Here is a 23,482-nt window from a genome sequence, read left to right as displayed (position 1 = left end):
AAGAAAAAACACACCCACAACTTCAGATCTCACAACTAGACACTCTTGATGCTTAGAGAAAGCCCAGCTCTTACATGTCAGCTAAACAATTCAATGGCATGCATGAGATTTCATCTCCTGACAACACAAAATGAGTGTTTTCTTTCCTGCTACAGTCAAGTAGCAAGACCACAGATTGCAGCAGGAGTTGCGGAGGTGCAAGAAAAATCAAATCTATTACACCACTAGCCAGTATCTCTGTCAGTAACGGAGTAATTGCTCCTCCTTTCATATACAAAACACCTACCTCTGCCTTGCAAGAGAAAATGAATGGTGCATTCAGTTACAGCACAGCTACGTCAACTAAACTTCTCTGAAAAACAAGACACGAAGTCAAACATGGCAATATACCATTTAGAAGCTCAATGAGCGCAGGAATGATTCCAGATTTAGCCAGCAGAGCAGCACAAGAGTCATCCATAGAAACTGTTCCAATCATTATCACCACTTCTAAAACAAGGTCATCTTCTGCAGAACCTGGTAAATCAGAAGGCAGAAAGTATTACCTCTTAGAAATTCTTGGTAGTTGTATATTTATCTGTAGATACGATTCTGTTCTACAGTGTTATGTTTCCCCAAACAATCACAAATCATGAAGGTAAACAGGCTCTACTCTGAAAGAGCACTCTAAGTATTCTTCAAGAGACTCTACTTTGAAAGACTAACCAAACTTTGTACAAACCTGGTTTTAGTTTATCCTTGAGGTATGGAACCAGTTTGTACTCTTTCAGTACCAGTTCCCAGTCCAGATCTGGTAAGGTCAAATTTGCAAGTGTTCCTAGGCATTCAATCACAAATTCCTCCTCTTCATCATTTGATATTTGAGCTGCTAAATCACCAACATAATCCTGAAGAAAATACAGCAACAAACATTACAGGTGAATAATCTGGGGTTCTGAAGAACTCACAACTCAGTCAAATCAAAACTAGTTCTCAAAGAACGCTAAGGAGACCTTTCTCCTGAAATGAGGGCTAATAAGGCAGTTTCAATTTCAGTTGAAGAATGATCCAAGAAAACATTTCAGCATTCTTCCTCTCCATCCTTTCACTTTCAAGAGATGTAGATCATTTGTTCAGATGGTCCAAAAGTAGCTACTACATACACAGTTTGAGAAAGCTGTTAGAAAATAAGGGAAAGAAGATAGCGAACACCATACCACATTAGTGACAGTAATGAAGTCCTCTTCCTAAAGAGTTTGAGAAATAACTACAAGGTTTTCACAGGACATTAACAAGGGAGTCATGGATTCTACTTACTAATTCCATACTGCTTTAAGACAATTTGATATTCAATCTTCATTTTAACAATATGCTCAAAATTTCCACAGTTAGGATGTTGTGTTCCCCCTCCTTCTTTTGAAAGGGCAGCTTTACATGGTTAACTGAATATTAAGTATTCAAAGTTTTAGAATATCTACTTATACAAACCACTTGGCACAGTGAAAAAAAAAAACAACCCACTTTATTTTGCCCTCTAGCTCTAAAAGTGGAGATTTAGGATAACTGTTAATTGTTATGATGTGCACCCCAGCAGTTGAGGTTTTTTTGTTTGCTTGTTTTTGTTTGTTTTGGAACAGGGACCTACTGGATACAGCTTAAGACCTATTTTCCCTGTAGAGAGGGATCCAAACCCTGATCTACCAACTGAGATTGCCTTATAAAACAAGACATAAATTAACTCATGACAGCCAAGAAAACTTAAACTGGACACCCTGTAAAGACAAAACACAGCAGCTCTCCAAAGCCAGTCTTTTCCAGTAGGAAGAATCAGAGACTACATTAGGTAATAGATAGTACTTACAATAAACAGGCTTTTAGTTGGCCCATCATGCTGTGAAATATTCCTAATCATCTTCATTAACAATGGGTCCTTAAATTTCAAAGCCCGCTTCATTAACATTTTCAAACCGTTTCCTGAAAAGAAACAAACACTTCGGAAATCCTCCAAATAAAGAAATGAGAAAAGTACTGGCCAATCAAAAAAAGCCAACACCACACACAAAAACACCACACCTTCAACTTTTAAAAGTTGAAAAGGAAGAAGTGAAGAATCTAGACAGGAACTAATTCTTTTTCCAAGTTTAAGTTCAAAAGACAAGACCTGCTCTGTATAAATCCTATAGCTTCTCTAAAACAACTACTATGACCATATGTACTGGTGGGACACTTAAAATCAGATAAATAACTAAATGCTTCAGGTGTGCTTAGTTATTTTTTCAGACCAAGAAAGGTTCTAGATCTGAACTATTATCCTATCATCAGTGCAGTTAGTGGAGATGCAGCACAGCTGTTGGCACTAGCTCAGAGACTTCTCTCCCCACTCCATGGAATAAATAGGTTGTCATGGTTTTACAAGATTATTTACCAGTCATGTAGACCATTATGTGGGAATACACATAACAGACATACACAGATTTGAAGTACCTGATTGCACAGGGTAAGTCCCACTGTTACCGTTATGTTTCCAAAAGATCACCTTGCCTACCTAATAAGTGCTACTAGCTTGAATTTAATTGCTACCTTTAATATAAAATTGGATCTCCCTGCTCCCCCTTCTACAGAACCATGCAGACAATTTTAAAGTGGAATTGCTGGCCATAGAATCTATTGATTGCAATTGTCCCTTTTGAAGTTTAGCAATTTATTACAGTAGTTCATAGTGAAAATTTTGAGCACAAGTGAAAATTAGAGCTACTTAATAATAATATTCCACTTGAAACTGCTAGTATGAAAACAATGAAACTTGAAAAGCAATCTAGAGAGCATGAAATGCAGAATGCATCTATACCAAGTAACAAAATACTAGAACCCAAGAGATGCTCAATTTGAAAAAAATTAATGGAAAGATGCAACTAAACGACATTACTGTGCTATTAATTTGGTACTGGCAGGTGAAACACTGGTTAGCCAAAGATGGATTTTAGGCACCAGGTAGAACAAAATCTTGATCTCTCCATACAGTCATAGTTTCCCAGAGTAGTGTCATCAGTGTGTTTTACAGAACTACATGCACATATGAGAGATGTGGGTATATGTGGCTACTCAGTGTCACTCCTGCCACCAAGACCAATTTTGGGGAGGATATGGCCATTTGCTTGCAAACATTACCCAAACAGGTGCATTTTACTTTTTAAAAATACATATATAAATGTATAAATAACTCAAATATACATAATTTATATATGTAAGTATATAAAAAATATGTATACAGTGTTGTCATCTCCAAGAAAAGAGTAAAATTTCAGTATGCTTACCTTCACAGATAAGCTGTACATTTCTTTTGTTAGCAGCAAGATTAATACAGAAAGAAATAAGTTCCAGGTCAACTCGTTCATCAGGACATTCAAAAAGCATCTTCATTAACTGCCAAGAAACACAAACACACTTAAGTCATTAATCTTTCCAAAGCATTAGAAGAGGAATGTTATGATGTCAACTACAGTAGCTTTTTTAATTAATATTCAGCATTTCTACAGGCACAGTAAAGTTATAAAGGTCAAGGGCACAAGATGTATGGTTCCATTATTTGGGGATAACAATGCTTATAAAGTGCCAAAAACGGCAGTCATTCATCACCTTAAAGTAACTTGGGTTAGTTACATTTTATTGCTACCACTGAATTTTTTATTTTTCCTGTTTTTTAAACTTGTGAATGGATAAATTTGTTTTGAAAGTTTAGGTAGATTTAATATAGAAAAAAACCAATTTAGTTCCACAGAAAGTTGGATTAATACCTGGTTGTTTAATAAAATTGTGACTCTGTAAACAGATACTTATTTGCAGACTAATTCTACTACTATTTTGCTTTGAGATTACTCTGTTGATAGGTAAATTAGCTGTGGTGTATCTGCAACAATGTGCTTTATCTTTGCAGCTTCCATTGCTAGAGCTGAACACTGCCATATACCAAAGACTTCTTAGTACTACTCCTATTCTTTTGGAAACGGGACAGAACAACCTGGGTTAACATAAGTAGAGAATCACCTATAACGTTGTTCCAACTGTTCAGTGTCAGTGAAGTCCCAGATGATTTCCTTAGGCAAATAACCTACGGATTGCCATCATTTTATGCACCTGGTGCCTGTATTGTCCATTACATCACAGGCTATCTAGTCTCATTTTGTTCAATACAAACATTTTTTAAGTGGCATATTAAATATACGAACATGACTCAAATACATCCATTTCTTTTTCTCTGTTTCTAACCATGGCAGACAAGTTGCATGGCTTCCTCATTGACAGGCTGCAGGACATCACTCTATTTGCTCCTAAAACCCGCTCAGCTCATAAGACACATCAAGATTATAATGCAAAACAGTGTGATGACAAGACTGAGATTACTGGAAGTAGAAACAACTGAACCTAAAGATAAGCAGGACGTAAGATACAAAAAACGTACCTCAGTTTGTGTCAAAAAGGGGTGGGGGGAGAAGAAATCAACAACTAATCACTAAATATTTGTGTGCTTGCCCCCTGGTGGAAAGGCGGTTCGTAACACATTAAAAACTAGAGAAAGTAGGTAAACAATCCATCTAGAGGGGGGGACAGAAGGAACAATAGGATTGCAGGAATTTCACTCCAAAGTATTTTACTACAGCAACTCTGTATGTTTATCTATTACCAGAGAGCAGGTAGCCATTCCAAATGGATCCCAAATAACAAAAACTCAACATATTTAGGTTACAACATAGTTATTCATCTATTTTTCTGGGACTTTCATGCACTAATTTAAAAGCTATCACTGACTTCTTCCTCCCTTTCTTGAAAAGGTAGAATCAGGTTTCCCTAGGTTGTTTTAAGAACTTATAAAATCCCTAGTTTATTAAAACCATAAGCCTGACAGTCACATAAGAGCAAATTAACCAGAGAAGAAAGTTGCCACTTAACAAGTAGAACATGAGCATTCAGAAATCACCCCCTGCAATTCTTCTGTTACAAAACCTTTAAAAACAGATTTTTAAACCCCTTCAAATTATTTGAAGGGAAACATTCTCATTACTTACACAATACAAAATCTGTGGAAATTAGATGTTTAACAAGATGGGATTACCCTGTTAATTACTGAACTACTTCTCTATAAAAAGAAAAAATATATCCAGTTTCAATTAAAGCTGTTCAAATTTTAAAATAATAGTTTCGTACAAGCTCCATGTTTCCCATTATGTCTTCATTTAATTTGATTGCTTCTTGTGCCACTTCAAAAGGAAGAGTAATTGCTGCCAAATAGGAAATATTAAAATTAAATTTGTTCTGCTTTTACTATGTCCATTGTCATCTTTTACTGATTTAACAGGAAGGCAGTAAAAAGACTGCAGCATGTGCAATGAAGAGGCAGTAGTGTTCAATCAGACAAGTCCCATATTGAGTATCAGATACCACAGACCAGGACTGAAATCACTGTGTCTAGACTCTCTGGCACCTGCCTTCACTTATTTACCAGTGACCAGAGGCCAACCCCCACAGCTCTCTGTTCACATACACCTCTGTCCAACCCCCTCCCCAAGCCCAGCTCAAACATCTTTGAATGATTATGCCAGAACTGCATGCCTCAGGAATCTCTCCTGACCGGCTACTCCCTAACTCTGCTGTTTGAAGTGATGCTCTGGTTTCTGAACTTCAGCAGATAATGGCGGACAGGAGCAAAGGGTGCTGTCAAGAGAGGACGTTTACCAGCATTAAGCTGAAAAGAAGCTTATAGATCAAAGAGGGGCCAAACAGGACAACCGTGGTGGAAAACATGTGGGTAGCTGCGGAGAACCTTGCACGCTGCTCTGTGGTAAAATATTAAATATCACCATGACATCACTGCCTAACCATGCCCTTTGATTGGCCAGGTTATTACCAATAAAGGCTTTTATAAGCATCTGGATGGCATTTGCACCTATTTAAACAAAACACGCATTGCTGAGGTCTAAACAAGAATGAACTGTTAATACTCACTTTTAACTGTTACTAGAATAGCACCCACTAACTCCTACAATCCACAAGGATGTTTACCTGGGACAGCACGCGCAAGCCCTTGTCAAGCACTTCGCCTGTTCCAAATGACAACAGGGGATGGATTTTCCAATAACTTTCTACAACAGCTAAACATTCATTATTGAGTATTTGCCAGTTTAGATGTACATCTTTTCTCAAAAGGAAACAAACCCACAGAAGGGCATGTGCTACCACTGAAAACAGAATTTGGTTTTCTAGAGTAGAATCAGATGTCAGGGACTCCTTTTAAAAAGGTCATTTTCTTCTCCTGATGCCTTATCCACTTCCCATGTTTTCTGCTACCTCCGTCTTCTTTAATAACTGTCTTAATTTTGAACATTCATTAATAAAATTCAAGCTCTGATTGTCCAGCTTGTACTTTTTGAACAGTCAGCAGATGTGATCTGTGAATAATTATATCAACCACTGAAGCATCAATAGCCATAGGTATCCTTCGAATTCTGTAGTTATAGCCAAAGTCCAATGACGGCAGCAGACTTGTTTCCTGCTCTGTTAGTCTTTGGATACAGCTCTGGAAGCACTACTTTGAGCAGTCACTGCCTATCAGAACAATGATGTTCAAAGCTCAGAGTATGATATCACTGGAGTTTCCACAGCCCCTTACATTTGGCACTGGGGATCTAAGACCCATGCCAAGATTCCCTGAAAGCACGTCATAAGCGAGCCCTGAAACACAGTGCATGAATTCTGCTTTGGCCAGTAACTGCTCAGAACAAAGCAGGTCCCTTATATCATGCAAATGCCTTAACGTATACTTGCTTCTTGTGGCAGAAAAGGCAGTCAGCAGGATGTTTACAAGACCATTTTGTAACATGTACTAGTTATTCCCACCAGTTCTCCCCTCTCTATTCTCCAAAATCCTCCTGTATTTGGAAAAACATCACCATTTTTGTCATGAGATAATGACTAGAGACATTCTGAAAACTTTCCATGGCAACTTCCCATTCTGGATGTATTTGATGTTAAAAACATGTTTGGCAGGAAAGAAGATACCGCGGGGTGCAATTCTGAAAAAGCTACCGGCAAGCTTTTACACTTATGCAACGCAGGCTTTCTCAACTCCAGCCTCATCAGGACTGAGAAAAAGATCAGTAAGAGAGGATTTTGTACTTGTTAAAAAAAAAACAAAACAACAAAGCACACAAAAAACATACACACAAAACCCAAAACAAATCCCCAAAACCCATGATATTGTGTCTGTGCTTGGATCAAAGACTATGACCGGAGACAAAAAGTTATGCAACAAACTGTAGCCTGAAAGATCGGCGAAGAACCTTCCATAGTCTTCAAGTCTCCCCTGTTGTGCATGCCTGCAGTTGGAAAAGGAATTGTCATGTAGCAACGTAACACTGCTTGGCTAGTTTCCAGTTCATATCCTGTAACATTGGAGACATTGAAATTTTGATACCCAATGGGATCAGAAAAGAATGCCTTCTAAAACAGTAAAGGAAATACTTTCCACGGGGTTCCCTAAGGACCTGCTGTGCTCAAGCTTTAATCTCTTTCAAGCACTCCCGATCTTCTGTAGAAATGTATCAGGTCACCTGTATTTTTACCAATTCATTGATGCAGCTCAAGTGTTAGCAGCACTGACAGAGAACATGTCACCTATCCACCTATCCTTTTTCTGGGGACCATTAAAAGACAGCAAGAACACTCAGACTGCCTGATGAGTAGGTGGTTCACTAGCGACTCAGGAGCATTGTGGTGGTTCCCATTTTCACCTGTGGGTGTCAGTGCATGCTCTGCTATGAGCAAGGAAAAGACGAGCACAGGGAAAGATGCATCTTACCACCTCATCAGATATAAAAGCACATACCTGTGGGATACAGTCAGTGTATGCAAACATTGATTTAAAGCGATCATCCATGCTTATGTGATACAGAATACACATTGCTACTTGTTTGTAGTTTTCATTTGCTAGAAGGAGAAAAAAATCCGTATTAATAGAAGCCTCGTATTTTAAGTACCGTAAACATTTAAAGGGGGAAAACAAAAAGCACAAAAATCCTAACAGAGGGAAAATTTAAATCAGAAATGCAACATTAATGAAAGGGTCTCACCTGGCCTACCCAAATGAACAATGTATTTGTGCAAAGAGGGAACAAAGGCAACACTAACTACTCCCCTTCTCCCCAGCACCTCAAAACATTTCCTTAACCCCACTTTGCAAGAAATATATTTTGTGAAAGGAACACTTAATAGTGACAGGCCCTCCAGGGAAAGCCTTCATCAGTTCCCAGCTAGGAAATTAAATATCAAATGTAATGCCAAATTAGCCGTAGATATTCCTGTTGAAACAACAAGCTTGTATCCAAATGAAATGATAAAGAATGCAGCAATGCCAGAGAGAAAAATAAGAACTACCACCAAAAAGTGTTGTAGAAGCAATTCAGTGCCTTTCAAGTAAGTCACACACTGATTGTTTTGTTAGCCTAAATGATAATATTATCCTGTGGGTGCCTTTTGTGTTTTGTACATTTCAAAGACACAACAGTATATTTTCCACATTAATACTTACACCAGAGAGAAAGATTCTCAGGAAAAATTGGAGCAGTTAACGTGAGTAGGCTGTGAAGTATTTAACTGAAAGGTTCTATAAAACCAACTTTGACAAATGTACAAGCGTTTGTTAAGAACAACACAGACATGTTTGATCCTGACTCACTGCCAAAGTCTGCGCTAAGCATTCTCTTGAGCTCTCCTCTGGCCCTACATTAGCAGGATAGTGGCTATATATGGGATAAAACACTCATCTGAATGTTTATATTAGTTAGACCAGGATGCAATAAGATCATGAACTCCGAATATATTCACAGTTCTTACAAAACTGATCAGAAATATCCTACCTTCTACTTCTACTTAAGCTAAGTTAGAACATATCTGTTTAACATTTTGGCAAAGCATCAAGACCTCAAACAGCAACCAACACAGTTAAATTTTTCTTCTGCATACATCATTGGGAGCTGGAATTTCCCTTAAGCAGCAAGGATATGATGCCTTTATCCTGAGAACGCAAATTCGTGCCTTTTTTTCAAAATTGAATTACCAAAAGAGACCCATGAAACCCTTCTGGCAGTTGCCATACAACAGTGAAGTATTCTTTCCCATGCCAAGCCTAGAAACACAGCTGACCTTTCAGATCCTTCTGGATTCTTACCTGTTTGAAAAAAAACAAGTATCACAGCCTTCCATGCACTTAACAGCTGGACAAAGGATAATGGCCAACTTTGAAGGCTACTCTGACTATTAAAATAAAAGCATAGACAGTACTATAGTTGCTAAAGCATACCCACTCTGTTTTAAGCAAACAAAATGAAGTGTTTATTACCTTCCGTGCTTCTCTTGTGACTGGTCATCCTACCTACATGTTCACTTGTAGCGACACTGTAAATCCAACAATTACATGAAAAAAAAGCTTGCCATACATACAGCTAAAGGCTTCTCCTAAGCAAATATAAAAATTTAAAGAGTAAATTATGCCCTGAAATTTCATGGGGCTAGGGAAAAAAAAGCTGTTTACACTGCTCTTACCACTTCTTTCCATGCCTCCATTTAAGACTCAAACATCAAGACTCAAATTTAAGACTTAAATTACAATTACACTTTGCTGGATAATGCAGGAAACACTATGTGAAGTAAAAGACAAACCAGTATAAAAGGGAGGAAAGTTGGCTCCCCAGAACAGTAACAGAAAAAACAAACTAGAGTGAAGTTGGACCAGACCTTCAGTGGGTATGAACTGGAAGGCAGTCCACAAGAATGGTGCTACTTTCTATCTGTTTAACCTCTGTCCTTCATGATTTCTTTTTCCTCCTTATTTTTGCAAAGCTTCATTTGTGCCAAGAGAAAGCATCAGTTAAGATAAAGCCCTACACTTGGTAGCAATAGTAGTTTATTTCCTGGTATTTGGCAATACTGGTAGCTTATTTTCAAATAAAATAGCCTACTGTAGCAGCAAAGGCCTTCTGTTTTTTGAGAAGAAACTCTTTGCATAATTTTCTCTCCCCTTTTTTCAAAGGTCCAGTCTGTCACAATAACTTTTCTGATGCCTGAAGACGACCTTGGGTATCACTGCTGAATGACAGCACTGCCTTGGTTTCTAAACTGCCAAAAATAATCAAAAAGACCTAGATACTCAACAGAAAGTGTGAAGACTATCTAGAATTCAAATAAGTTTATTTTCTCTGAATGAACTCTTAATGAGTTGGCTCTTAATGATTAGCACTTAAATCATTCTCCCAAAGTATGTTCCATAAGGCAAATTTCATGACACACCAAAGGCAAAGACGGCTATAGTTTCAAAAAGAAGAGTTGAATTCAAATTTCTTCTTGTTCCGCAGTTACCTGACCCATTTTCCCTGAATTCCCCTGTCCTACTGTCAACACAGGGAACAGAGAGGGGCTTAGAGCATTTAACTCACAGGCTCAGCATGGAAGTATTTTTCAGTTGTGAATAAATGGAAGAAAACCCTGAATTCTACTAACCTGGAGATGAAAGTAAACTACAGAACTGAAGTTAAAAGAAAACAGTGTGCAGCGTGCAGCTAAAACAGCTTTCAAGTATTTAATGGTGCACGTATTTTAAGTTTCAATTTCATTTTAATTTCCCAGAAAGGACAGAATCTCAGGCTGATCTCTGGAAGTTTCACTGGCCCACTTTCCCTATGGAAGCACTTTGGTGGAGGAAAAGCAGAACCTCCTGACTTTTTTCAGTTCTCATGCAGAACAGTGGCAACTCATGACCCAAAGAATCAAACGCTTCAGGAAAATCAAGAGGAGGTGGTTGTTTCTAAGCACAGCCAGCATGATTTAATGCAATTGTTAATCTTACACTCAATTAGGAAGCATACAGCCTATTGGAAAGTCGACCAGAACCAGTGCATAACTAGCTTGTCTAAGATTAGGAAGAGAACAGATTCAACAGCTACAGCGTTTTAAACACCAAGCATCATCTTGCAGGCTGAAGACTGTATAAAAGGGTAAGAAGCAACAAATTGAAAAAATCCACCAACGGGCCAATTGCCATCCTTTTACATAGGGACTTCACTCCCAAAAATATAAACTGGCAGCTATTGACAATTACTTGAATATGCCAGTACCCAGATTACTTTTTTTTATAAAATTATTTTATACTCACCTGACTGCTAATGAATAAAGCCCTAAATCAATCATTGTTTAGAGACTTGGCTGTAAAAAATTCAAACCCTGCCCAGTACCTGGCTGGAGAACAGCTTTTCAAAGCATGGAAGTGATACCTTTTCTGCTATTTTTGACCACTGCTGAAGGCCACACATGAAAAAGCAGACACTGGAAGAAAGACTTCCTTATGACTTGGTACAGTAGGCATCAATTATTGCTCTAACTAGAAAAAGCAAGAGAAAGAAAAGAAAAAACAATCCTCTGCCAAACGTGTTTATAAAAATCAGCAAAGTTTTGGTGGGGTGCCAGAAAGTTGCGGCCTACAAATGCTGGTAGTTTTGAGCATCAAACTTTTTATGACTGAAGGTGGAATAGCCAAATGGCCTAAAGCAGTAAGGGCAGCCCTGGAAAATAATGGCCTAGTCATTATGGATTCTTCTGGTATTTATGGCAATAAAACATGAATCATAATGAACTCATTGGATATTAAATGTAGGGGTCACAAGTACTTTGATAGGATTTCCACAAGAATTTACCATTAATTAACCAAATAATTATTTGAAAGTGTTACTGAATTATCCTTAGTTCTTACACAGCCATGCCAGAGAAATTGGTCATTCCCAGCTGAGTGTAGTTAATGCCTTAACAAACCGGTCATTAACTGCAGTTACTGATTTTGTGGGAATTATTGTGTTATAAAATACACTCAACAGTTTATAGAAACAATACTTAGATTTTTTTTTTGCAGCTGTAGTTCAGCTGGAGCAGCTGGGATGGAAAAATATCAGGTCCCTCGGGCTGTTTTCACAACTAGTTTTCTGCAAATTAGAGAGGGAAATAAATACATGATGGGTTCTGAGTTCAAACTGGCTTCAGATTTTTAGCCTTTGAACATTAATAAGAAGCCATGTGCCAGTTCTGTGGACCAACGCCTGAATTCCATGTCTAGTTCTTACTAAGGTTAAAGATCTAAATGGTTCTAGTAGCAGAAGCTAAAGAAAAAAAATAAAATTTCTTGATCACAAGATCAGGTCCTACATTTTGGTTGAGTTTGTGAGCTTAAAATGAAAAAATCCTCCATTAGCTCCACGATAACAAAAGAGAAACTCTAAAGCTGTAAAACTGAAATGCCAATTTGAGTTGCAGTAGCAGCATTCAGCTTTCAAATGCTAAAGTAAAAATGAGAATATAAACGATGGACTAAATTATTCAAATGTAATGCTATCAGTAATTCAAGTAGCCATCATTTCTAATGGAATCATCAATGCCTCCACATTAGATATGAAATATACCCTATCCAACTCATGTGTAAAATATTAACTACACTAAATCAAAACCAGAACACAAACGAAGGTAAATACCTACTAAAATGGCAGAGTGAATCTTTATTTCAGTTCCAAACTCTGATACTCTGAAGCGAACTCTGCTGCAAAATTAGGCAAATAAGAAATCTAGATGGATAAGAATGTCACAAACTGAATATCAGATCTATACACTGTCTCACACTGCTATCAGAAAAAATTGAAATCAAAAGTTTATTCACATATATCATAATTAGCAGTGATCTTAGGAAAAAGTGATAGAAAGGTATCTCTGCTTACCTCTATCCCACATTATTCCCTGCAACCAGCTCTGAAACAGTTGGACGAAATTACTCCATGTGTGGTTTAGACACATATTGGTTTGATTTGCATATGTAAATATAAATAATATTGGATATATCAGTTTATTTTATCAGGAGAACCTGAAAGAATTATCAAATCTGCTCATACTCAAGGAGACTAGGCATTGTAAATAATACATTATGATATTAATTACATACTAATAACCCCTCTTGTGCCACCTTTATGTTATTTGAAACTGCTTCATACCATAAGCCTAACTTAAAACCCTGATTTCACCATGGTTGTGCTTTTTTTTTTCTTCTTCCCGAAAAGAACTAAGTACATGCCACATCTGAAACATGGATACAATTTTTTTTTCTAGGAAACAAACGAAGTGTAATGATGATTTCTAAGCCAAAGGACTAATAAATGACTAATTTAGGTTGAGTTAATGTTACAGCTACAGACAAAAATGAAACTGCACATCTGGAGCCCCAGGCTCAATTTCTTTGCCTGGAACTCTATGCAAGGCAGACTGAAAAATACACAGTAAACACCTCACTGCAGTATTGCTACTCATGAAAGACAACAAAGCATAGCCACTGGGCAGACAATATACTGCTAAATTTAGATATGTCCTTTTTTGAGGCTTGATCTTCCTACAGAAAAAAAAAATTGTTATTTAGGATGTCCTACAACCAATCATACTTGAACTCATGTGAATTCACACAGAAATTGGAATATTATTGGTTTTAATATCCTATGCTGCACAGACCAGAGAGAAATCAATTAGAAGTTCAGATAGAGAGAAAACAGGAGACAATAGGATTATCCCTGAAGGAAGAAGATAAAGCTACTTCTCTTTTCTCCACAAAAGAAATATATTTTGGTATGACAGGTCAAGCTGTCATAGAATCATTTAGGTTGGAAAAGACCTTTAAGATCATCCAGTCCAACCATTAACCTGACCCTGCCAAGTCCACCAATAACCATGTCCCTAAGCACCACATCTACCCGTCTTTTAAATACCTCCAGGGGTGGTGACTCAACCACTTCCCTGGGCAGCCTGTTCCAATGCTTGACAACCCTTTCAGTGAAGAAATTTTTCCTAATATCCCATCTAAACGTCCCCTGGCACAACTTGAGGCCATTTCCTCTTGTCCTATTGCTTGTTCGTTAGGAGAAGAGACTGACCCCCACCTCGCTACAACCTCCTTTCAGGTAGTTGTAGAGAGTGATAAGGTCTCCCCTGAGCCTCCTTTTCTGAGACTAAACAATCCCAGTTCCCTCAGCTGCTCCACATAAGACTTGTGCTCTAGACCCTTCACCAGCTTCGTTGCCCTTCTCTGGACGCGCTCCAGCACCTCAATGTCTTTCTTGTAGCGAGGGGCCCAAAACTGAACAGCTATGACCAAGGAAGAAGCAAGAGATAGAAAAAGAATTAACTACCATTATTCCAAGAAACTGGAAATTAGAAGAGGTGGTTCTTAGTTTGAATCAAATTAAGAAAACATCCACTTCCAAAGTAGGTGGAAAAAATTCCACACAAAGCTGCTCCTTTAGAAGTCTCCACCAAGCTACATAAATTAAATGCTATACAAATAAATTGAAATTTATAGAAGGACATGCATCATTTTTGCCATATCTGCACTACATTTCATTAAACTACATCAACTGCTCCAATTACAATTACTAGAAAATATTCAGTCTTCTCTGCTCTAAAACCACCCTTCCAATCTTCCTGTTTGGAATTCAATGGGAATGGAAATAGGTGGAGGTTTCCCATGCTCCTGGTTCTGCAGGTGCACAGCTCCATAGCAGAGCAGCCTCAGTTCTGAATGGATGGTGCAGCTATATTTCAAAATGCTCCTGCTCAAAGGCAGGAAAAAAAAGTGCAGGATGCCACCTTTCACTTCGAGAAAGGGATGATTCGCCACATTGAAACGGGAACTGCTATTACCCATGTTTCAAAGTTGCTGAAGCACAAAGCTGAAGTTCACATCTACTAAGCCCAAAAAGTGGAGTTAAATATTGGCTGAGCTTTTGAGTCTTCCAGATAACAAGAATTAAGTTCCCTATTTTTCAAGAGATACTGTTCCTGTGCAAGCGCCAGGATACTCTTACTGGCAAAGTCTTGGAAGAAAGGTAAACAATTCAGTTATATTCTTCTTATTGTGAAAACATTACAGTTTTGTTATTTAAAAGGTCATTTGGTGATGATCTACAAGTTTCTCACAGATCTGATAGCTCTTCCAAAAAGAACAAAGAGATATTTGAGGCCCCAGCCTCACAAAGAAAGTTTGCTTTACGCAATGAGACTACTTGAATGTGTAAAATTATAATGCATCCTGCAAAGCATCTGTATGTCAGAGACCAAAGGAACAGATATTGATTGTATAGAGATATACTAGCGCTATACTCACTATAGTGCAATAAATTTTTATGTTAGCATATGTCTTCCCCTTCAGCTCAAAGGGTCTAAAGATAATACTATCAACTGACAAAGGACTTCTCGCCTTAGCGACTGCAGACACGGGGAATCTGCAGTTGGTCTCCTGCACTGGAGCAGATCATCTGAGAAACTCTTAGATAAACAGCAGAAACTCGTGAGTTAAGAAGTTTCCACGTTTCCAAAAGGGAAACCAGATTGTAACCTTCCCCCTTACTTCCGAACTTGTAAAAGCCTCAGGATCTGTGGGACTACTACATCTGTAAAATTGTTCCACATGACCCTTTGAAACTGTGCTGGTTTTGGCTGGGATAAAGTTAATTTTCTTCATAGTAGCTAGTATGGGGCCATGTTTTGGATCTGTGCTGGAAACAGTGTTGATAACACTGGGATGTTTTAGTTACTGCTGAGCAGCGCTTACACAGAGTCAAGGCCTTTTCTGCTTCTCACACCACCCCACCCATGAGTAGGCTGGGGGTGCACAAGGAGCTGAGAGGGGGCACAGCCAGGACAGCTGACCCAAACTGACCAAAGGGATATTCCATACCGTGTGACATCATGCTCAGCATATAAAGCTGGGGGAAGAAGAATGAAGGGGGGGGACGTTCGGAATGATGGTGTTTGTCTTCCCAAGTAACTGTTACGCGTGATGGAGCCCTGCTTTCCTGGAGATGGCTGAACACCTACCTGCCCATGGGAAGCAGTGAATGAATTCCTGGTTTTGCTTTGCTTGCGTGTGCGGCTTTTGCTTTACCTGTTAAACTGTCCTTATCTCAACCCACGAGTTTTCTCACTTTTACTCTTCTGATTCTCTCCCCCATCCCACCAGGGGGGCAGTGAGCGAGCGGCTGCGTGGTGCTTGGTTGCCAGCTGGGGTTAAACCACGACAGAGACCATCCCTCTGCCTGCAGGCTTCACAAGGGCTCTGGAAAAGGTGCTCCTCTCTTTTCTACCTTGGTCCTCATACAGGCTTTATGAAGATTATACCAGAGATTAGGAAGACTAGCAGAAGCGCCCCACCCCTTCTTTAATGAGTTTTTCCAAGAAACTAGAGCTGCTTGTTTCTGTTCTGTCACACTTTAGGCATTCAAGTTATGCCCTGTAAAGCTTTTGGATGTCAACAGTTCATGTAGAAGACTAGATTTACTTTTTACATTTAAGTATTAATTTGCTCTTGCAATATGCAAAGAAACAATTAAAAGAATTCAGTTAATTACGCAGTCACATATTATAAGCTCCACAGTAGAAATACTGGCTCAGGGGATCCTTCCCATTCATCAGTTTAGTGAATTTCCAACAACTCAGCTTCCTCATCTTTAGATTGCTGCCATCTCTCCACTCCTGTCTTTGCTGCTGCCATAAACATTTCTGTTTTCAGTCAACACTCATGAAGTTAGTTTCTTGTACGATACCAAAGTTATCCTCTTCACTAAAAAAAGCTAGTAACACATCTACGTACACATGTGCACTTGTGAGCAGGACACCACAGCAATGAGCTTTCACCCACCTGAACAGTCAAAGGCTGGGTGTTCAGATTAGTGAGGATCCACCTGCAATAGCTACAAAATGGGAAAACACTGTTTCCAACTCTGGACAGTGTTAAAGGAGTCAGAAAAATCTTAGACAACAGACTTCAAAAACTTGTAAGCTTATATAAAAATATGACGTTATGAACTTCAGTTATTCCCTCCTGATAATTCACTACAATTTACCAGTAGCACAAAGCAGGGGTAGGGGGGAGGCTTTTACCTTAAAGTTAGTTGGGATTCTATTTCTGCTTCAAACACAATATTAGCGATATCAATGTCTCTCTACTTTGAGTTCTATATTTCTCAACATCAGAAGTCAATTTTTTTCTTTAATAATACTGAAGTTTGCTGTCTAATCTATAGTTAAGGTATCTAAATAAATGCTGGGTTCTAAGACACACTGTGCACCTAACAATCTCCTTAAGTCAGTTAGACATGCTAGGTTTATTTGCACTTCTAATAAGGATTTAGAAGTTGAATGTTAAGAGAAGTTTTTGTTTTGTGTTTCTTTTGGTGGTTTTTTGTTTGTTTGTTGTTGTGGGATGGGTTTTTTTTTAAGCCTTGGCCATACTCACCACAAATGATAAAAAAAACCCTACCATTAAAATAAATCCCTTAATAATTACTACTTTCCAACAGACTGGTCCCTGTAGTTGAACTGTTACTTAATGTGCTTCAGCCAGCCTCTACTATAAAGGAATGGAGACACCCCAGGCAATATTCACACAACAAGTATTGGAACCAGCTGCTGCAGAGCCACCTTAGGAAAAAAAGGTTTCTCAATTTAATTGGGAAAACAGGAGGAAGCATAAATTTTACTGCCATTAATAACTTCAAGCAATCCCGATATGACTTTACCTCACCCTGATGGCTGGACATATGCTTTTTGTTAGGGTCTTTGCCACATCTGACCCCTATTGTTTGCTCACTTGATCAGGTAAGAAAATCTATGTTTCTTTATAGGATAAATGAGGCCTATTAAAGTCAGAAAAAACACCGCAGTAGCCTATAAGAAGCTCTATGTTTCAACAGATGTGTGAAGCTCCATAAGTAGTTCATTACAAAAAGGCCAAGTGAACTCATAAAGAGAACACATCTACTTTAAGCCTTCTTAAAAGAAACTTTCATAAAAGGAATAGAACATTAAAAACCCACAGCACTCCGTTAATTAGAGAGCAAAGTACTTCTTGGGTTTTTAAACAGCAGTCAACATATAATCCAGCTTAGCTATATACCATATCAAGACTTGATTGTTAAGAAACCCAACATGCAACTGTTTGGCATTTCTTTGATTGCTCATTAAGCCTAACTTGTAAAGAACAGAAAAATATCAGAGGAATTTCAGCAGCTTCCAGAAAAGATTTTAGATAATAAAACTCGCAAAAATTCTATCAATGAACGCTCATCTACTTGGCCGAATACAAATCCACAAAGCCAATTTTTTTTCAGTCACTGTAATCTGTACTGGAAAACATAACCCAAGATGTTCATCACCACCTAAAATCTTTGAGATTTAACACCTTGGCACTGTGTAACACTCTCACAGCCACAATCCTGCACTCCATGTCCCATTTGGGCCCGATCTGTAACTGGTTGGACTCGATCTTGGAGGTCTCTTCCAACCTTAATGATTCTATGATTCTATGGTAGTGTTTTGTGACCCACCCACTTTTCAGCTCACCAATACCTGTGTTCAATCAGATTTTTAGAAGTAGCTAGTAACTTCAAACAACCAAGAAGATATACTTTAGTCTGACTTCCAAGCATAATGGGTTTCATTCTTTAAGCATGGCTTGCACTGGGAAGTGAATGAAAAGAAAATGGCATTTCAGGACAATATGCATTCAGTACACCCAAGAACTGTCCAGCAGCTCAAAGGGATTTGAGCTAAATGCACACATCGTAGAAAAAAATGTTTGCTCCCTGCATGCAGCCAGACCTACTCCTTTTACCCTTTAAGCAGCAACACAGTTCCCATTGTAAGAGCTTCCACACCATTCCCTATCATTTATATCCTTTTGAGAGGAATAATTAACTCATGGGTGGACACAGAAACCCCAGTTACTGCCTGCCACACCTGCATACTGCCAGGAGCTCCTTCTGAACAGGGGTCCATCAAGAAGAGTTTGCAGCCTGCCATAACACACACAGCAGCACTCGGCTGGTTCTGCTGTACGAACTGCCTGCTGTTCTCATGGAGAATGAAAAATTATTTGTCTCACTTCACAAAGGCTAAGAAATCACTCACATGCAGAACAAAATAGCACCCTTATTAGAAGAATGTGAATCACAAGCTGTGCATATCTTTAAGAGAGCAGTACTAAAGTTTTTTTTTATTTGCTTTGGCCCATTAACTGAAAAACAAAGTGGATTTGGTCCAAACAAGAAGTGAGGGTTTTTTTATTCTTCCTTGTAGACAATGTTTTCTTCTGTTTGCTACCAGGGCATTTACTTTAGAAACCAATCACACATCCAGGGGAAGGATTACGAAAAAGGGTAACATTTCCCTCCTGTCCAACAGTGGAAGGGCATTCACAGGGATAAAGGAAGGATCTGAATCTGTTTTCTTAAAGTTCAGCTCTACGTTTCCCCCTTTCAGTGAGAATACTTTCCACAAGCAAATACACTAACCACCAAACTCTACTGTATTTGGAGCAAGTCACTCGTCTACTCCACTTCATTTAAATTATGCCATGCAAAGCAAAATGAGGACACTGTAAGAGTGAAGCAAACCTCCACAGAATATTCTATAGTGTGCTGCTTTGATCTCCCCTGCTGAGGTGATGATTACAGGGCATTGAATCTGTGTTTTCCATGTTTCAGGCAAACACCTAGTTTAAACCACTTGGTAAATTCACATGAATCTTCACCTTAATCCACTGAAGCAATACTTCACATATACTGGCACATAAAGCATTCACACAGGGAATGTATATAAAAAAAAGAAAGATCACGGTAAATATAATTTCTAAGTATTAAGGCAAAGCCACCAGTACAAAAAAGTTCACTGCAAGGCCCTAGTGACTCAACAATTACAAGGTTTTCTTAAAGAACTGAAGTCACACAAATCAACAAAATCTCTTTTCATACCTCTTCAAGCAGCTTGTATATAGAAAAACCTGAATACAACGGGCTGTATCTCATAGGCCTCCACAGCTCTGCTCCAGCTTCTGATCTCAAGTCTGAAGCCAAGTTTCCCTCAACTGCACCCAGTTCTTTGCGATTCAGAGCATAACAAAGATCAGCTGTAGTTGATTAACTTGGGTGCCTGGAGGGAGCAAGAGGAGTCTTGTCATATACAATACTTCAGACTTGTGAAGAGAAGCCGCAAAAACTAGCACGTGGTATGGACTGGCAAAGCTACATGGGGAAGCAGGCATTGGCACTATTAAAAAGAAAAGGCTAATTAAAATGGAAACCAAGACTAAGCAGAATTTCTCATGTCCATGCTCTCAATAGCAGCCTCAACACTCTGGAGTGAGAAGGAAAGAAAGAAGATGGTCCTTTCTCCAATATACCCATGCCATACTTAGTCCATTCCTTTGATAGCTCAGATGAAGCCAGTCCATCCTCTCTGCTTCCAGCCTCCACCTACATTTAGAACCTTCCTGCTCCCAAGCCACTAAGTGTCCTTTCGGAAAGCTGCATGTCTTCCAGAACTGCAGACTGCAGCCACCTCAGTGCTCAGCCCTAAACCACTGCCTGACAAATCCTGTCCTTTAATTCTTTGCAATCTCAACTCTCCCCTTAAACACCTACTACACTTAATTTATACTCATCTCAAACCCAGTGCTAAAGTCTCAAAGGCACAGCATGCACAAATGTTACATTTCAGTAGGCTGAGTCAACAAACTTGACCTCTTGGCATTAGGAGCTGTATGGCAACTTGTCAACAGCTGTTGAGGTGTGTTAGCACTTTAAGGTGACCTGCAAATATAAGCCGAAGGGTACTGACTTGAATAATGTGTATTTAATACCCAAGTAACCTGTGTAAGAGGGGCATCTGGCACATGATTATTTTATTATTAAGGTTGCAGGCTTCCCTGAGACAGGATACACAAAGTGATGTATTTGAGAATTATTTGAATCACCATATCAAGAAGAGTCTCACAAATCACAGAGCTGGCTTAAGTAACAAGTAAAGTAATAGACAATATTTCTACCTACATTTTCTAACCAGCACACTGCAAAATAAGCATCAAGCAATTCTACAGGGAGGAGCTAGGGCAAACAGCACATGCCTCCATGTGCAAAAAAAAAAAAAGGAAAAGAGAAAAAAGAAAAAGAAAAAGGGTCGAACACGTCCAAGTCAAGGAAAGAACTACCACCCATGGCTAAACAGACAGTGAAGCTTCTGGACGTACTAGTAGAACTTGCTGTAGATTACCCTAACAGCCACTTCAGGAACAGACTGGAATTTTAGCAGCCAGTTCTTCTGAGCTAAACAGCCTTCCGCACAGGCCTACTTACAAGTCCAGGACAATGGCATTTGAAAAGAAATGCTCCTCTCCACATTAGAATCAGACACTATGTCCTGGTTTCAGCTGGGATAGAGTTAATTTCCTTCCTAGTAGCTGGTACAGTGCTGTGTTTTGGATTTAGGATGAGAACAATGTTGATAACACACCGATGTTTTAGTTGTTGCTAAGTAGTGCTTAACACTAGACAAGGACTTTTCAGCTTCCCATGCTCTACCGACTGAGAAGGCTGGAGGTGCACAAGGAGCTGGGAGGGGGCACAGCCAGGACAGCTGACCCAAACTGGCCAAAGGGACATGCCATACCATGTGACATCATGCTCAGTACATAAACTGGGGGAAAGCTGGCCGGGGGGGCCACTGCTCGGGGACTGGCTGGGCATCGGTCAGCGGGTGGTGAGCAATTGCATCGTGCATCTTGCTTTGTGTATTCTTATTATTACTATTAGTAGTAGTATTTTATTTTATTTCAATTATTAAACTGTTCTTATCTCAACCCATGAGTTTTCTCACTTCTACTCTTCCAATTCTCTCCGCCATCCCACCGGGGGAGAGGAGTGAGCGAGTGGCAGTTGCTGACTGAGGTTAAACCATGACACACTAGAAAGCAGACACTTAACTGATGAGTTTAGTCTGACTCTAATATTAAATGGGGAATTTCTGGGAGCAGGGACTTCTCAGTGATTTGTGTCATGCCATTGCTTGGGGTGACAAGTGCCCAGAAGCCCTAGCCTTAGACCACAGCGCTAGCTGCTGTACAAACAAAAGAAAGAGACAAGTTCCTGCTCTGAAAAGCTTACAATCCAAGCTGAACCAGACTACTTAGCAAGATCCTCCCTCAAATGAGAGAAAATACATTTCCTGTCCAGTTTCCACTTCTCAGTTTACTTTACTGCCAAATAACATTGTCTTGAGGAAATAAAGTATAAAGAAGAGGGATTCTAAATGCCATTTTTCTTCTTCATCCTAGCTCAGCCCAGAGGAGGATATCAAGTGCAAACATGGTTGTGGGGCAGAAAACAAAAAGATCTGAGGCATTTCAGGATATATGAAGTAGCTATTAATCACCAACAGGATTAAGGCTTCCAAAGCAGTGTAACTTTTCATGGTATTAACTTGTATAACAAACAGCAATAAGGCCATATTGAGGTTGAATGTAAAATTGAGAAGGCAAACAATCCTAAGAGACTATACAAAGCTAGGGGAGAAAACTCAGATTCACCATTGCATTCCACTTGTTCCATCACATCTGGATACACCAGCTGCACTGGATTTAGTGCATCCCAAACCCAACATGTCTCAGAAAGCTTTAACATGTCTTGCATCAGTGTTTCACACATTTAGGGCTCCACAATACAAGATTTTCAACTCCCACTTAAAAATGAGCACTTAGCAATTCTTATGGCCAAATCCTGCTAAACATTTAGTTTAGCGGGATTAGAGCAGCCTCTAGATAGTGTCAGCCAAAGAACACAGAAGGAGCAATTAAAAACTCCTTCCTGAGAACTCCAGCATGCAACAATGATCAAATTGGACAGTCCTCTGCTTTTTCCAAACTCCTTATTTTCTCCATGGCTTTCCCCTATGGACAACAAAGTTTCACTTGTATCTGAAGCACTCACATGATCTTAACACAAATTACAGACTGTCAAGCTGAAAGTCTAAAAATCAGTACTGCCTAGAGTTGAAGCTGACAAAGCTGGGAAATCTCTGATCTCTCTACCTGGACCATTAAGGTAACAAGAGGCAGCAGGTATATCAAGCTCCATTAAAAAAAAAAAAAAAAAAAAGAAAGAGGTAGTTGGTATCCTCCATCAGCCAAGCTCCGTGAAGTTTCTGGCTATTTTTCCTACATGCTCCCCCAAAAGTACAAGCATCACCCATGTGTCAGCTCACATGGTTTTCAGGTAGCTAAAGTTATTTTTAAAGACCAGAAGACTCACTCAACAGTTTAAGAGAACCTAGGAATAAATCTACTGGGAACCACATTATTTTAAACTTCCATTTAAACCTGCATCTGAAAAGATGATTTGAATGATAAAAAGTTGGGAGTAGTGAATAAGTTCTTTGGCAAAGAGAAAAGTGACATAGCAACTTTTACACACACTATATCATGATGCAAACAGCTTCACTGTCCCTGCCAAAATGTCTATGTTAGAACAAAAGAAAACATACCTAGAAGTGCAGTGAGTTTGGGAAGCAGACCAACTTGTACCATTTTATTTCTTAGGCCTGTGTCAAA

General features: G+C 39.0%; 1 protein-coding gene across 1 annotated transcript in view; it reads right to left on the bottom strand.

The window, feature by feature from the left end:
• Positions 1–23,482, bottom strand: part of KIFAP3 (kinesin-associated protein 3) — a 69,147-nt gene that overhangs the window by 35,369 nt on the left and 10,296 nt on the right. Inside the window, exons 12-18 of the mRNA XM_009320713.1 lie at positions 23,416–23,482; positions 7,859–7,959; positions 3,294–3,402; positions 1,841–1,953; positions 722–887; positions 388–516; positions 144–151 (exon numbers count right to left, since the gene is read on the bottom strand). Coding sequence (XP_009318988.1) covers positions 144–151; positions 388–516; positions 722–887; positions 1,841–1,953; positions 3,294–3,402; positions 7,859–7,959; positions 23,416–23,482 — 693 coding nt within the window. The remainder of the gene's footprint in view (positions 1–143; positions 152–387; positions 517–721; positions 888–1,840; positions 1,954–3,293; positions 3,403–7,858; positions 7,960–23,415) is intronic.

Source organism: Pygoscelis adeliae, unplaced genomic scaffold (genome assembly GCF_000699105.1).
Source record: "Pygoscelis adeliae isolate BGI_AS28 unplaced genomic scaffold, ASM69910v1 Scaffold402, whole genome shotgun sequence".
In the NCBI taxonomy this organism is placed as follows: Eukaryota; Metazoa; Chordata; class Aves; order Sphenisciformes; family Spheniscidae; genus Pygoscelis; species Pygoscelis adeliae.
This window is presented reverse-complemented; position numbering and strand designations above follow the sequence as displayed.